Below are 15,678 nucleotides of genomic sequence, written 5' to 3'. Positions count from 1 at the left end.
GTTTTATTGCATTGTTGACAACAACCATGTCAACAATAGCATTTTCCTGCGCATCTGAAAATATTTTTCCTCTTCCCCCTGTTGGGGGCAGCCTTTGGGTCCTGTTGTAAAAATATATTTTACAGTCAAACTTACTGTAATATATATCTGTGTAAATATTCTATAATTGCAATACAAAATAGATTCCTGTAATGTTTTCATTTACTGTAAGGATGTAACTCTCACCTGTTTGCATGGTGGAAAATTTGCATTACAGATGCCACTGTGGATCTTTGCAGATTGGGTTGCACCCTCAACCCTGCCTCTCTCAATGAGAGACCATGGTTCACAACATGGTCTATAAGTGTAGCCCTTATTTCATCTGAAATAACAGCTCTTTGTCTTCTTTGTCTTCCTCCACGCATCCGCCCTCTCCCTGCCACCCTTCTCCCTCCACGAACCCATCTTCCTTGTTCCATTTCCAAAATGAGTCTTTCTGAGCTCTACCTATATATACTGTAATATGTGTGTGTGTTCACTAACAAGTCTAAAACAAGACACCTGCTTAGCCTTTCAGCTGAAATTGCAATCAGCAGTGTTTGACAGGCACAAGGCTGAAATCTATTCCGTTTTGAATGTGTGGTTCACAGTTTTGACAGCAGTTAGCATTTGAACAAAGTGCTGTAAATCCACAGTGTTGTGCAGGTTGTGGTTAAAGTCATGGGATAAGTGTGTAGAGTTTTGAAAACTGTGTTCAAGCAATGAAAAACGAACTAGAGTTTGGTCCACATGAACTGCTGCTGTGCAGACTGTAGTTAGAGTTTTGCACATGTGACTCCAATTGTGTCCACTGTCGTTTAGCAATCGAAAAAAACTGTAAATATGATCCCCAATTAGAGACAATGATTACCAGCTGCCTCTAATTGGGAATCATACCAACATAGAAAATATAAACTAGAACACAACATAGAAATTATAAACTAGAATACCCCCTAGTCACGCCCTGACCTACTACACCATAGAGAAACAAGGCCCCCCCCCCCCCCCTTCAAAGGTGCGGACTCCGGTCGAAAAACCGGAAACCAAATTTGGTGGTTAGGGGGGATGACTAGTGTCGGTGGCAGCTCCGGGGCGGGTCGTAGCCCCCCTCCCAGACCCCGGATCCGACCATGGAGCCGGGCTGAACACAGAGGAGGACTCCGGCCCGGGAGTTGGGTCGGACGCCGTGCCTGGACTGGGCATCGGCGCAGAAGAAGGCTCCGGCCATGGAGTGGGACTGGACACCGTGCCTGGACGGGGCACCGGCGCAGAGGAAGGCTCCGGCCTTGGAGCGGGGCTGGACACCATGCCGGGACTGGGCACCGGCACAGAGGAAGGCTCCTGCCATGGAGCGGGACTGGACAACGTGCTTGAACTGGGCACCGGTGCAGAGGAAGGCTCCTGCCATGGAGTGGGACTGGGCACCGGCACAGAGGAAGGCTCCTGCCCTGGAGCGGAACTGGACACCGTACCTGGACTCTCTGGACCGTTGATCCTCGCTGGAGGTTCCGGACCGTGGACCGTCGCCGGAGGTTCCCGGACCGTGGACCGTCGCAGGAGGTTCCGGACCGGTGACCGTCGCCGGAGGTTCCAGACCGGGGACCGACAATTTCCAAACGCCTGAAGGTACCACGTTCATCTGTACAAACAATTGTACGCATGTATAAACACCATGGGGCCACACAGCCGTCACACCGCTCAGGAAGAAGACACGTTCTGTCTCCTAGATCAATCCAAGATGGCGTAGCAGTCAGACGTATTTGTCCTTCCTCTTGTCGTGTCCCATGTATATATATTTTTATATATTTTTCTTCGCATATCTTTTTATATTTTTCTAAACCCTTACTTCAAAATACTCTCCTGCAACCCGCCTCACCCAATGTGGTATGGACCTGCTTTTTCTCTAAAGTATTTTTCTCTGCCTCTATTACTGGAATCTCTCCAACATAAACTAGCCAGCTAACTAGCCAGCTAACGGTCATCAGCTAACCCCTAGTTCGGAAAGCTCTCGCCAGTTTGTACACCGCGATTCAGCCAGAGCATACCGGACCTATTTTTCTCTCCATATCCCCGGATTCCTATCGCAAGCTCTGAACCCTCTCACCTTCCGACCTTCGCAGCTAGCGTCCCCTGAATGCTAGCTGTCTAGAGCACAACGGACTGTTGGCTTACAAGGCCCATCGAATCCATTCCGAAGCCACTAGCTAGCAGTCAGCTATCCTTTGCTAGCGGTCATCAGCCAACTTTATCCCGGACAACTCTCACCAGTCTGTACAGCGCGACTCAAACCAGAGCTAGTCGGACTTATTCTTCTCCATATCTCCGGATTCCTACCGCAAGCTCTGAAGCTATTTAAAAAAAAAAAACATTTTCATTATGATAAAAAAAAATCTCCACCTGGAATTATAGCAGCTAACGACCCCTGAACGCACAGCGACTAATCTGCGGCCTGCTAGCTATCTAAAGCACATTGGACTGCTGGCTTAAATGCTATTTCTAGAGATAATATATCTTTCATTATCACTATATGCACAGGTTTACCCCCACTGTATTCACATCCTACTATACCTTTGTCTGTACATTATGCCTTGAATATATTCTACCGTGCCCAGAAATCTGCTCCTTTTACTCTCTGTTCTGAACGTACTAGGCGTCCAGTTCTGTTAGCTTTTAGCCGTACCCTTATCCTACTCCTCCTCTGTTCCTCTGGTGATGTAGAGGGTAATCCAGGCCCTGCAGTGTCAACCTCCACTCCCATCCCCCAGGCTCTCTCATTTGTTGACTTCTGCAACCGTAAAAGCCTTGGTTTCGTGCATGTTAACATTAGAAGCCTCCTCCCTAAGTTTGTTTTATTCACTGCCCTAGCACACTCCACCAATCCGGATGTCCTAACCTTGTCTGAATCCTGGCTTAGGAAGACCACCAAAAACCGAAACAAGTCTCTCACCGTTGCCGCTTGCTATAGACCACCCTCTGCCCCCAGCTGTGCCCTCAACACCATATGTGATTTGATTGCCCCCCATCTATCTTCTGAGCTCGTGCTGCTAGGTGACCTAAACTGGGACATGCTTAACACCCCGGCCATCCTACAATCTAAGCTTGATGCCCTCAATCTCACACAACTTATCAATGAACCTACCAGATATAAACCCAAATCCGTAAACACGGGCACCCTCATAGATATCATCCTAACTAACTCACCCTCCAAATACACCTCTGCTGTTTTCAACCAAGATCTCAGAGATCACTGCCTCATTGCAGTGCAAACGACCACCCTCATCACTGTCAAACGCTCCCTAAAACACTTCTGCGAGCAGGCCTTTCTAATTGACCTGGCCGAGATATCCTGGAATGACATTGACCTCATCCCGACAGTAGAGGATGCCTGGTTATTCTTTAAAAGTCCCTTCCTCACCATCTTAAATAGGCATGCTGTAACGACGGGTGAGTGAAATGAGTGAGGAGTCAGATGCAGAGAGCGAAATGAACAGGAAAACGCTTTAATGTCCTTCAAATCGTAACAGGTCCAAAACATGGGTGAATGCCCAAAACGCTGGCGCTAAACCAACCCAAAACCTAGACGCACACTGGACAACGAAAAAACCCAAAACCAAAACACGACACATCACCAAACGTAACAACCAACAAGCCACAAACACCAGCGGGCAAAACTAACTTAAATAACACCCATCCCAAAACCCCAACAAGGAACAGGTGAAAACAATTAGACAAAAACAAACTAAAAGGAAAAAGGGATCGGTGGCAGCTAATAGACCGGCGACAACGACCGCCGAGCGCCACCCGAGCAGGAAGGGGAGCCACCTTCGGTGGTATTCGTGACACATGCCCCATTCAAAAAATGTAGAACCAGGAATAGATAAGCCCTTGGTTCACTCCAGACCTGTCTGCCCTTGACCAGCACAAAAACATCCTGTGGCGTTCTGCATTAGCATCGAATAGCCCCCGTGATATGCAACTTTTCAGAGAAGTTAGGAACCAATATACACAGGCAGTTAGGAAAGCTAAGGCTAGCTTTTTTAAACAGAAATTCAAAAAAAACTCAAAAAAGTTCTGGGACACTGTAAAATCCATGGAGAATAATAGCACCTCTTCCCAGCTACCCACTGCTCTGAGGCTAGGAAACACGGTTACAACCGACAAATCCACTATAATTGAGAATGTCAAGACTCTGGCAGTCTCTATGGGGTGCCACAGGGTTCAAATCTCGGGCCGACTCTCTTCTCTGTATACATAAATGATGTCGCTCTTGCTGCTGGTGATTCTCTGATCCACCTCTACGCAGACGGCACCATTCTGTATACTTCTGGCCCTTCTTTGGACACTGTGTTAACTAACTAATACAACTCTCCTTTCGTGGCCTCCAACTGCTCTTAAACGCAAATAAAACTAAATGCATGCTATTCAATCGATCACTGCCCACACCTGCCCGCCCATCCAGCATCACTCCTCCGGACGGCTCTGACTTAGAATACGTGGATAACTACAAATACCTAGGTGTCTGGCTAGACTGTAAACTCTCCTTCCAGACTCACATTAAGCATCTCCAACTCAAAATTAAATCTAGAATCGGCTTCCTATATCGCAACAAAGCCTCCTTCACTCATGCTGCCAAACATACCCTCGTAAAACTGACCATCCTACCGATCCTTGACTTCGGCGATGTCATCTATAAAATAGCCCCCAACACTCTACTCAGCAAACTGGATGTAGTCTATCACAGTGCCATCCGTTTTGCCACCAAAGCCCCATACACTACTCACCACTGCGACCTGTACGCTCTCGTTGGCTGGCCCTCGCTTCATACTCGTCGCCAAACCCACTGGCTACAGGTTATCTACAAGTCTCTGCTAGGTAAAGCCCCGCCTTATCTCAGCTCGCTGGTCACCATAGCAGCACCCACTCGTAGCACGCGCTCCAGCAGGTATATCTCACCGGTCACCCCCAAAGCCAATTCCTCCTTTGGTCGCGTTTCCTTCCAATTCTCTGCTGCCACTGACTGGAACGAACTGCAAAAATCACTGAAGCGGGAGATTCCCATCTCCCTCACTAGCTTTAAGAACCAGCTGTCAGAGCAGCTCACAGATCACTGCACCTGTTCATAGCCCATCTGTATACAGCCCATCTATCTACCTCATCCCCATACTGTATTTATTTATTTTGCTCCTTTTGCACCACAGTATCTCTACTTGCACATCCATCTCCATTCCAGTGTTTAATTGCCATATTGTAATTACTTTGCCACCATGGCCTATTTATTGCCTTAACTCCCTTATTTGACCTCATTTGCACTAACTGTATATAGACTTTGTTTTCTTTTTTTCTACTGTATTATAGACTGTATGTTTTCTTCATTCCATGTGTAACTCTGTGTTGTTGTATGTGTTGAACTACTATGCTTTATCTTGGCCAGGTCACAGTTGCAAATGAGAACTTGTTCTCAACTAGCTTACCTGGTTCAATAAAGGTGAAATAATTAAATAAAAAATGAACATACTTTGGTGCGAAAAGTGCAAATCAATCCCAGAACAACAGCGAAGGACCCTGTGAAGATGCTGGAGGAAACAGGTTCAAAATGATCTATATCCACAGTAAAACGAGTCCTATATCGACATAACCTGAATGGCCACTCAGCAAGGAAGAAGCCACTGCTCCAAAACCGTCATAAAAAAGCAAGACAACGGTTTGCAACTGCACATAGGGACAAAGATCGTACTTTTTGGAGAAATGTCCTCTGGTCTGATGAACACCATCCCAACTGTGAAGCACGAGGGTGGCGGGATCATGTTGTGGGGGTGTTTTGCTGTAGGAGTGTCTGGTGCACTTCACAAAACAGATGGCATCATGAAGTAGGAAAATTATGTGGATTTATTGAAGCAACATGAGTCAGGAAGTTAAAGTTTCGTCGCAAATGGTTCTTCCAAATGGACAATGACCCCAAGCATACTTCCAAAGTTGTGACAACAATGTCTTAAGGACAACAAAGTCAAGGTATTGGAGTGGCCATCACAAAGCCCTGACCTCAACCCTATAGAAAATGTGTGGGCAGAACTGAAAAAGTGTGTGCGAGCAAAGAGGCCTACAAGCCTGACTCAGTTACACCAGCTCTGTCAGGAGGAATGGCCAAAATTCAACCAACTTATTGTGGGAAGTTTGTGGAGGGCTACCCGTACCGTTTGACCCAAGTTAAACTATTTTAAGGCAATGCTACCAAATACTAATTGAGTGTATGTAAACTTCTGACCCACTAGGAATGTGATGAAAGAAATAAAAGCTGAAATAAATATTTTGAAATAAAACTATTATTCTGACATTCACATTCTTAAAATAAAGTGCTGATCCTAACTGACCTAAGACAGGGATTTTTACTAGGATTAAATGTATATATATAGGCAAGATGCAGTAGATGGTATAGAGTACAGTATATAAATATGAGATGAGTAATGTAGGGTATGTAAACATATAAAGTGGCTAGTGATACATTTATTCCATCAATTTTTCCATTATCGAAGTAGCTAGAGCTGAGTCAGTATGTTGGCAGCAGCCACTCGGAGGTTCTGATGGCCTTGAGATAGAAGCTGACTTGATGATTGAGTTGGAGGCGTGCATGGCCACGCAGTCGTGGGTGAACAGGGAGTACAGGAGAGGGCTGAGAATGCACCCTTGTGGGGCCCCAGTTTTGAGGATCAGCGGGGTGGAGATGTTATCTACCCTCACCACCTGGGGGCGGCCCGTCAGGAAGTCCAGGACCCAGTTGCACAGGGCGGGGTCGAGACCCAGGTTCTCGAGCTTAATGACGAGTTTGGAGGGTACTATGGATGTCAGGTTGGGTGGAGGTGATATGGCCCTTGACTAGTCTCTCAAAGCACTTCATGATAACGGAAGTGAGTGCTACGGGGCGGTAGTCGTTTAGCTCAGTTACGTTAGCTTTCTTGGGAACAGGAACAATGGTGGCCCTCTTGAAGCATCTGGGAACAGCAGACTGGGATAAGGATTGATTGAATATGTCCTTAAACACACCAGCCAGCTGGTCTGCGCATGCTTTGAGGACGCGGCTGGGGATGCCGTCTGGGCCTGCAGCCTTGCGAGGGTTAACACGTTTAAATGTTTTACTCACGTTGGCTGCAGTGAAGGAGAGCCTGCAGGTTTTGGTAGCGGGCCATGTCAGTGTCACTGTATTTTCCTCAAAGCGAGCAAAGAAGTTGTTTAGTCTGTCTGGGAGCAAGACATCGTGGTCCGCGATGGGGCTGTTTTTTCTTTTGTAGTCCGTGGTTGACTGTAGAACCTGCCACATGCCTCTCGTGTCTGAGCCGTTGAAGTGCGACTCTGCTTTGTCTCTATACTGACTCTTAGCTTGTTTGATTGCCTTGCGGAGGGAATAGCTACACTGTTTGTATTCGGTCATGTTTCCGGTCACTTTTCCCTGATTAAAAGCAGTGGTTCGCGCTTTCAGTTTTGAGCAAATGCCTGAGGGATCTCCTCCCAGACCTGGACTAAAGCATCCGCCAACTCCTGGACAGTCTGTGATGCAACGCCACATTGGTGGATGGAGCGAGACATGATGTCCCAGATTGGATTCAGGTCTAGGGAACGGGCGGGCCAGTCCATAGCATCAATGCCTTCCTCTTGCAGGAACTGCTGACACACTCCAGCCACATGAGGTCTAGCATTGTCTTGCATTAGGAGGAACCCAGGGCCAACCGCACCAGAATATGGTCTCACAAGGGGTCTGAGGATCTAATTTGGGTACCGCAGTCAGGCTACCTCTGGCGAGCACATGGAGGGCACTGCGGCCCCCCAAAGAAATGCCACCCCACACCATGACTGACCCATCGCCAAACCGGTCATGCTGGAAGATGTTGCAGGCAGCAGAACGTTCTCCACGGCGTCTCCAGACTGTCACGTGCTCAGTGTGAACCTGCTTTCATCTGTGAAGTGAACAGGGCGCCAGTGGTGAATTTGCCAATCTTGGTGTTCTCTGGCAAATGCCAAACGTCTTGCACGGTGTTGGGCTGTAAGCACAACCCCCACCTGTGGACTTGGGCCCTCATACCACCCTCATGGAGTCTGTTTCTGACCGTTTGAGCAGACACATGCACATTTGTGGCCGGCTGGAGGTCATTTTGCAGGGCGCTGGCAGTGCTCCTCCTGTTCCTCCTTGCACAAAGGCGGAGGTAGCGGTCCTGCTGCTGGGTTGTTGCCCTCCTAGGTTCTCCTCCACGTCTCCTGATGTACTGGCCTGTCTCCTGGTAGCGCCTCCATGCTCTGGACACTACGCTGACAGACACAGCAAACCTTCTTGCCACAGCTCGCATTGATGTGCCATCCTGGATGAGCTGCACTACCTGAGCCTCTTGTGTGGGTTGTAGACTCCATCTCATGCTACCACTAGAGTGAAAGCACCGCCAGCATTCAAAAGTGACCAAAACATCAGCCAGGAAGCATAGGAACTGAGAAGGTTATCACCTGCAGAACCACTCCTTTATTGTGGGTGTCTTGCTAATTGCCTATCATTTCCACCTGTTGTCTATTCCATTTGCACAACAGCATGTTAAATGTATTGTCAATCAGTGTTGCTTTCTAAGTGGACAGTTTGATTTCACAGAAGTGTGATTGACTTGGAGTTACATTGTGTTGTTTAAGTGTTCCCTTTATTTTTTGGGGGCAGTGTAGTATATATTTATAAAAATATTAATATCATACAGTGGACACCTAAGCCTATAGGCCTTTGCATGCAATGCCCTGATACATTTAGTGCTCAAATCTCTGACAGCTGAACCATGAGGTCGACAATTATTGTTTTAGAAAAGTAGCCTAAACAAAACCTGTTACGTTTTAGGCTGGAAAGTTTTACATATTCTACACATCGAAACACATGGAATTATGTTTTTGTAATTTGTTATAGGCTGTTTTGAAGGACAAGTAAATGTGGCTCATTTGGTCAACATCCCTTGTTTATTGATGGCGCTGGCTGCAGCAGTTTGTATCTGAATGCATATGGATGTCCATTACATTTCTCAAATATCCAGTAAATTAAAATCTTCCCAGTCATGTTGTCCAGCGCCAAATTTTCCTAAAGGAAACTGAAATGGCATATTGTTTTTTGGAAGATTTAGAATATTCACATGAAAAGTTGTCGTCAGTTGGATGGAAACCTAGCTATAGGCACCCTAAAGACTCTGGCAAGGGTGCTAGTCCAGTGTCACTTTGATTATGCCTGCACATGGTTCACCTGCAGCCCCAAACATCTAAAGAATAAGCTACCAGCCAAACAAGCTTGTAAGAACTGTACTTAAACTCCTCCCTCATTTTTTCGTCTCGTCTCTGTAATTTGTCTGTTTCTCTGTAATGTGTATGTATCTCTGTACTGTGTCTGTATTTCTGTACTGTGTCTGTATCTCTGTAATGTGTCTGTATCTCTGTAATGTGTCTGTATCTCTGTACTGTGTCTGTATCTCTGTACTGTGTCTGTATCTCTGTACTGTGTCTGTATCTCTGTAATGTGTCTGTATCTCTGTAATGTGTCTGTATCTCTGTACTGTGTCTGTATCTCTGTAATGTGTCTGTATCTCTGTAATGTGTCTGTATCTCTGTAATGTGTATGTATCTCTGTACTGTGTCTGTATCTCTGTACTGTGTCTGTATCTCTGTACTGTGTCTGTATCTCTGTAATGTGTCTGTATCTCTGTAATGTGTCTGTATCTCTGTACTGTGTCTGTATCTCTGTAATGTGTCTGTATCTCTGTAATGTGTCTGTATCTCTGTAATGTGTATGTATCTCTGTACTGTGTCTGTATCTCTGTACTGTGTCTGTATCTCTGTACTGTGTCTGTATCTCTGTACTGTGTCTGTATCTCTGTAATGTGTCTGTATCTCTGTACTGTGTCTGTATCTCTGTAATGTGTCTGTATCTCTGTAATGTGTCTGTATCTCTGTAATGTGTCTGTATCTCTGTAATGTGTCTGTATCTCTGTAATGTGTCTGTATCTCTGTAATTGTATATGTATTTATGTCAAAAATAGGGACCACAATGGAAGTAAGTCCCCAACTTTATTGTGTAATCCTGGTCACTTTGTGTAAAAAACGTTTTTTTAACTGACAAATAAAATCAATCAATCAAGCAATCAAGCCAAACTGTGCATAATTGATAAATGGAAAGAGACTTCTGACATCTGGAGATTGTCAAGCCTTCGATACTGAGTGAGCCTACACGGTAGGGAGGGATGTGTATTTTCTGTTTGTTGAGATTGACCAAGTCTATTTATTGTTGAAAACGCAAACCATGATATTGAATAGCTCAAAGGCGGTATGCTTTGTTTTTTGGTTGTGTGGTGCATTGGCACAGAAACCTGTTGGTGGAAAATCAACAGTACAAAGGTAGGGTCATGTGAAAAATGTTGGAACTTTGGGGAGGGAGGCGCTTTTTTTCTTTAATGCCACTTTGAGTTGGACCAGCCCCCCCCCCCTTAATTCCAATCTGTCCGTAATGGGTTACGGAAGGAGAGGGAAAAGGGGTAGAGACCAGGTGAGTCTCAATACTTTGATGTAGTCTCCGCTACCTATTTGTTCTTTCATCTGAAAGGGATTGAATAGTTGAAAGCAAATAAAACATGCTTTGAGGGAGAAAGGAAGGGTATATATAGATTTTTTACCTTTATTTACCAATGCAAGTCAGTTAAGAACAAATTATTATTTACAATGATGGCTTACGAACAGTGGGTTAACTGCCATTTTCAGGGGGCAGAACGACAGATCTTTACCTTGTCAGCTCAGGGATTCGATCTAACAACCTTTCGGTTACTTGCCCGAAAAGTGAGGGAAAAGTGAGCATTAAAGGGGCTGTGTCCCAATCATTAACTATCTTTCCTCGCCTCTTCCCCTAGTCTCCTTGTCTTCATTGGTGATCCCTAACCTGAAAGAACTGGACATGTGAAGTCATGATTGCAGTCAGTCTGATAGAAATTTAAAACAAATGGCCATAGTGGAAAGCTAAAGCAGTCTGTCTGTGTTCCTGTGTCCCCCAGGTTTCGGCTTTGTGACCTTTGAGAATGAAGACATGGTGGAAAAAGTGTGTGAGATCCACTTCCACGAAATCAACAACAAAATGGTATGTATGTGGACAACATATACAGTGTGTGTGTGGACAACATGTACAGTATGTGCGAGTGTGTGTGTGTGTCAGTGTTGATGGCGAGGAGGGAGTGTCTTTGTGCAGAATATCTAAAAGTATTAGCTTTCATCTCCAGGTGGAGTGCAAGAAAGCCCAGCCCAAGGAAGTGATGTCACCGACGGGTACGTCTCGAGGTCGTGCCAGGATTATGCCCTACGGCGTGGACGCTTTCATGCTGGGGATCGGCATGCTGAGTAAGAACAGAACATCAATAACACGGTCATGTTGCCACCACTAAACACTGGAACCATATTCACAAAGCGTCTCTGAGTAGGGGTGCTGATCTAGGATCCGTTTTGTGTTTTGAATTCACAATGAATACGATTCACATGATATAACCGGGGAGACCTGATCCTAGATCAACACTCCTACTTAAAGAAGCTTTATGAGTTCAGGACCAGTACTGGAGAGCAGGGCTAAAGAGATGGGAGGAGAGGTAGAGGGAGAAGGTGTTTCAGTGGAACTCAAGTAAGCCATGGCCCACAGTGAAATCATTGTCTCTTGCTCCACCTACAGTTATGGCAACAGCATGGTACAGAGTTGTAGTGCTAGTTGCTACATGCTACATGAGGTCTAATATGAATGCAATTTAATCTCCTTCAGCCTTGTTCAGCCATATCCTGATGGGTATTTATTTGTCTCTCTCTTCGCAGGCTACCCAGGCTTCCAAGCAGCTACGTACGCTAGCCGCAGCTACCCTGGCATCGCTCCTGGATACACCTACCAGTTCCCTGGTATGAACATCACTCTCTGTCACATTGATTCATGGAGAGGTTGAGTTACAGATGTACAGACGATTTGAGTCTGTTATTCATCCAAAGATCTGCCTAGGAAACAATGCATTGGCCTAGTGATCCAAACAGATACATATTGATGTTATTTTTATGTTAGTTGATAAACATATACACACACACCTACACTTTATACTCCATATATAAGCACATATAGCAGAGTATCTGGCTGCTTGTAGATTTCAGAGAGTTGTATTTAGGATTTCTCATCCTCCTCTTCCTGGTCCTCTTCTCCATTTCCCCTCCCCTCTCATGGTAAAAGTAATCTTGCAATCTGTTAAAATGTGCTGTACTTCTATCTCACTCCCCATCGCCTAATTTTCTCCTTCTTTCATGTCCACTCTCCCCTCACGGCTCTTCCTTCCTCTACTTTTTCCCTACCACCCTTCTCCCCTGTAGTCTCTTCACTGTAAATTGCTTTCTTGTGTGTGTTCTCCTATGTGCCTGTTTGTGTGTGTGTGTGTGTGTGTGTGTGTGTGTGTGTGTGTGTGTGTGTGTGTGTGTGTGTGTGTGTGTGTGTGTGTGTGTGTGTGTGTGTGTGTGTGCGTGCGTGTGTGTGGGTTTGCGTGCGTGTGTGCGTGTGTGTGTCAGTAGGCACATGGATGGTGTTTTTATTAAAACAGCGCTCTCTTGACATTTCTGTTCTAGAATTCCATTTAGAGAGGACCCCCCTTCTGACATCACCCCACCCCTCTGAGCTCACAGGTCAGTGACTCCTCTAAGATCTACAAGCAGCTCTCTTTCTCTTTATTTGCAAGGCAACAGTGCAAGCCTGTTGCGGAATGGTGTAATGGCCATCCTTTTCCAACCGGGAAGAGTTCAAGCCTACTAACTTTCATATAAGCGCAACTTTTGCAACAACAAAAAATATTGATGATCATGGAATTGACCGCAGCAATATAAAGCTTGGATATTTTTTTGCATGGTTTCACCAACTACCTGACGATGAATGGTTTGGTGAACTAAATTCACACACTGCCAAACACTGTGAAATTGTCCCTCTCTCCTCTGTCCCTCAGCCATTCCACTGTCAGCCTACGGACCAATGGCAGCGGCAGCAGCAGCTGCTATGAGAGGTAAAGATAATTCTCCTTCATCATTCTGTTTGTGTCTGTCTGTCGTCCATGTGTATGTGACTGACTGACTGTCTCTCTCCCCTCTCCCTGTCTCTCTCTCGGTTTCTCTCTTTCTCTCTCTCTCTCTCTCTCTCTCTCTCTCTCTCTCTCTCTCTCTCTCTCTCTCTCTCTCTCTCTCTCACACACTCTCACACTCTCACACTCTCAGGTTCCACCCAGTCACGTAACTCAGGCTACCTGGGCACCAGCAGCCCTGGGCCAATGGCTGACCTGTATGCAGCAGCAAGTCAGGACTCAGCAGTCAGCAGCTATCTCAGCACAGCCAGTCCTGGCCCCAACTCAGGATTTGGCCACGCGCTCGGGGTACGTCACTATCACTGAGACAGAACAGGGTCGTTGTGTTCATTAGGGCAAATCATAGCAAAATGATTTGCAATGGAAAATGAGCATTTCTTATTTGACAAGTCCAGGTAGTCCTTCCTTGCTTCAGTCTGTTTTGTTCCTTTTGGTTCCTAATGAATACAACCTAGGGTTGGAATATCGCAAAGAGGGATCTATAAGAATCAGCTAAAGGAGCCCGCTTGGTGGCATATATATGTATCTGATGCTAGGGGAAACCAGGGGTTTGCTTACCAGTTTAATATGGAAGTGTAAAGCTGCCAAAATTCGATTTATTCGATAATGACAAATCACTGCACTATTTGCAATTTTGTTTAATCATCTCCTTTCTGAATTTCAAAATATCTACCAGCTGCACTCTCTAATAGTCTGTGTGTCTCTCTTCTTTCTCAGGGTCCTCTGATCGCAGCCTTTACCAACGGGTACCACTAAGTAGATTCAGCCAATCACCGGACACGGAAGGAGGTTTCTTCTGCTGACGAGCCAATCAAACTGCTGTGTGCCTACCCTTGGCACAATCCAATTGGCAGCCACAGGTCAAACCCTACCCCTGGCTCCCTCTGAATCCACCCACCGACTGAAGAAGATATTTTATATTTTAGACTCCTGTATCTTGTATTACTGTACTAATATCACTTCCTCTTCTCAGTCCCTTGTTTCTTCTATTCTTTACCTTCACGTAGGTTTATTTAATTAGATTCCAATGCTGTTTCTTTTTAAAAATATTGTTCTGACAGAAAAATACATGTGAAAAGAACGACTGTGGGTTGCGCTCATGGCAAACACAGATTCTGTCAGATGTATTTTTACTTTATATCTGAGGAATTTCTATTTAATCACAATGTTTTGATTTATTGTCTGCTCCTTTGACCTCCCTTTAATGTGTTACTGAGGTGAGATGGAGAGAACGAGGAGAATAGAGGGGTAGAGAGAACTGAAATGGTGTGTGGGGTGGGGTCTCCTCGTCAAAAGGAGTACCTAACCCATTTTAAACAGTGGAAGAACAAAGAAATGATGTCCCAGGAAACATGAAAAGAAAACTAAAATGTATATTTTGATAGTTTTTAAAACAAAACATTTGTAATATTGTTATTAATATTGAACGTAATGATGATAATCGGTAAGGTATTTTATTCCGTAATTGGTTTTGAAAGGAACATTTTATTTCCTTCCTGTAAAATATTGTATATAGAGTTTGAGGGGGGGGTGTACTTTGATTGGCAGGTAAGGTTACTATTAATCGTTCGGGCGCCATTTAAACTGGAAGTCTTTTTAACTTCTACTTGAAAGTGGCTATCCCCTAAGCATTTGTTTAGTGTTTAGGCCAACAACATGCATGAGCAGGGTTGAAGACTAGATGATATTTGTAAATAAGTCGGAATGATAAGATCCTATTCATTAGAAATTGGTTTCAGAGATTATCCAAAAGTAACAACAAGAGAACACGCTTGAATTTACATGCAGTTGAGTTTCATTCCGTGTCTTACTGTAAACATTTATTAACTGTAGTGTGTGAATTCCAAATCTGCATTTTGTCATACAGCGCTACAACAGAGTTTGAGTTGTGCCAGTAACCGGTTTCTATTGAATCGTGCCCCTTAAAGGCACAGCCTTATCACGTCACATGAACATAAAAATAGAATTACTTGAATGGGGATCCCCATTCTAGTAATTCTAGTTATATGGACATGACATCCATGTATCCCTCAGAAGAACTTGAATTGGAACAGATGATTGGATAAGGAAAAACTTAAATGAGGCCCTGTTTTTTTATATATTGGCTATGGTAAGGGTGCATGGGTGGGGTTAAGGGGGATTGGTGGGATATATTTTGTGCTATTTTAGGTATATTTTGTGCTATTTTAGGTATATTTTGCGCTATTTTCCTTCATTATGTTTTTTCTTTCTTTCTTGGTGTTCAATGTACTGGTCATATGGACCATAGAAACAAATGAAGGACATACTTAACAAAGCAATTGACTCTTAAAATACTATTACATCATGGTTGTATTTGTCCTCTGATGACTTTTGAAATTGCGTGTGTCATTATGTGTGAAAGTGTGTTTGTGTGTGTGAGTGTTTGTGTACACGCACAATAGTGAGGTGAAGTATGGAACTAGCTACATTCGACAGTTGAGATGCATTTTTTAAATTTTGGTACAGCCATTTTGGTACTGATATGTTTGCCTGGTTCCATTTAGTCTAA

At 44.7% G+C, this 15,678-nt stretch overlaps 1 protein-coding gene across 2 annotated transcripts in view; it reads left to right on the top strand.

The window, feature by feature from the left end:
- The window catches only part of LOC139413650 (RNA-binding protein Musashi homolog 1-like), a 47,926-nt gene extending 32,450 nt beyond the window's left edge, over window positions 1–15,476 (top strand). The window contains exons 8-14 of one of the 2 annotated variants that reach the window (XM_071161279.1): window positions 11,061–11,143; window positions 11,283–11,400; window positions 11,860–11,940; window positions 12,646–12,702; window positions 13,017–13,073; window positions 13,282–13,436; window positions 13,866–15,476. In XM_071161279.1, the coding sequence (XP_071017380.1) occupies window positions 11,061–11,143; window positions 11,283–11,400; window positions 11,860–11,940; window positions 12,646–12,702; window positions 13,017–13,073; window positions 13,282–13,436; window positions 13,866–13,904 (590 nt within the window). In that variant the 3' untranslated portion in view covers window positions 13,905–15,476. The remainder of the gene's footprint in view (window positions 1–11,060; window positions 11,144–11,282; window positions 11,401–11,859; window positions 11,941–12,645; window positions 12,703–13,016; window positions 13,074–13,281; window positions 13,437–13,865) is intronic. The other variant, XM_071161280.1, reaches the window with a different exon arrangement.
- The last annotated feature ends 202 nt before the right edge of the window (window positions 15,477–15,678 follow it).

This window comes from Oncorhynchus clarkii, chromosome 7 (assembly GCF_045791955.1).
Source record: "Oncorhynchus clarkii lewisi isolate Uvic-CL-2024 chromosome 7, UVic_Ocla_1.0, whole genome shotgun sequence".
NCBI classification, from domain to species: domain Eukaryota; kingdom Metazoa; phylum Chordata; class Actinopteri; order Salmoniformes; family Salmonidae; genus Oncorhynchus; species Oncorhynchus clarkii.
The sequence above is the reverse complement of the archived record's forward strand: the minus strand, read 5'-3'. Positions and strand labels throughout refer to the sequence as shown.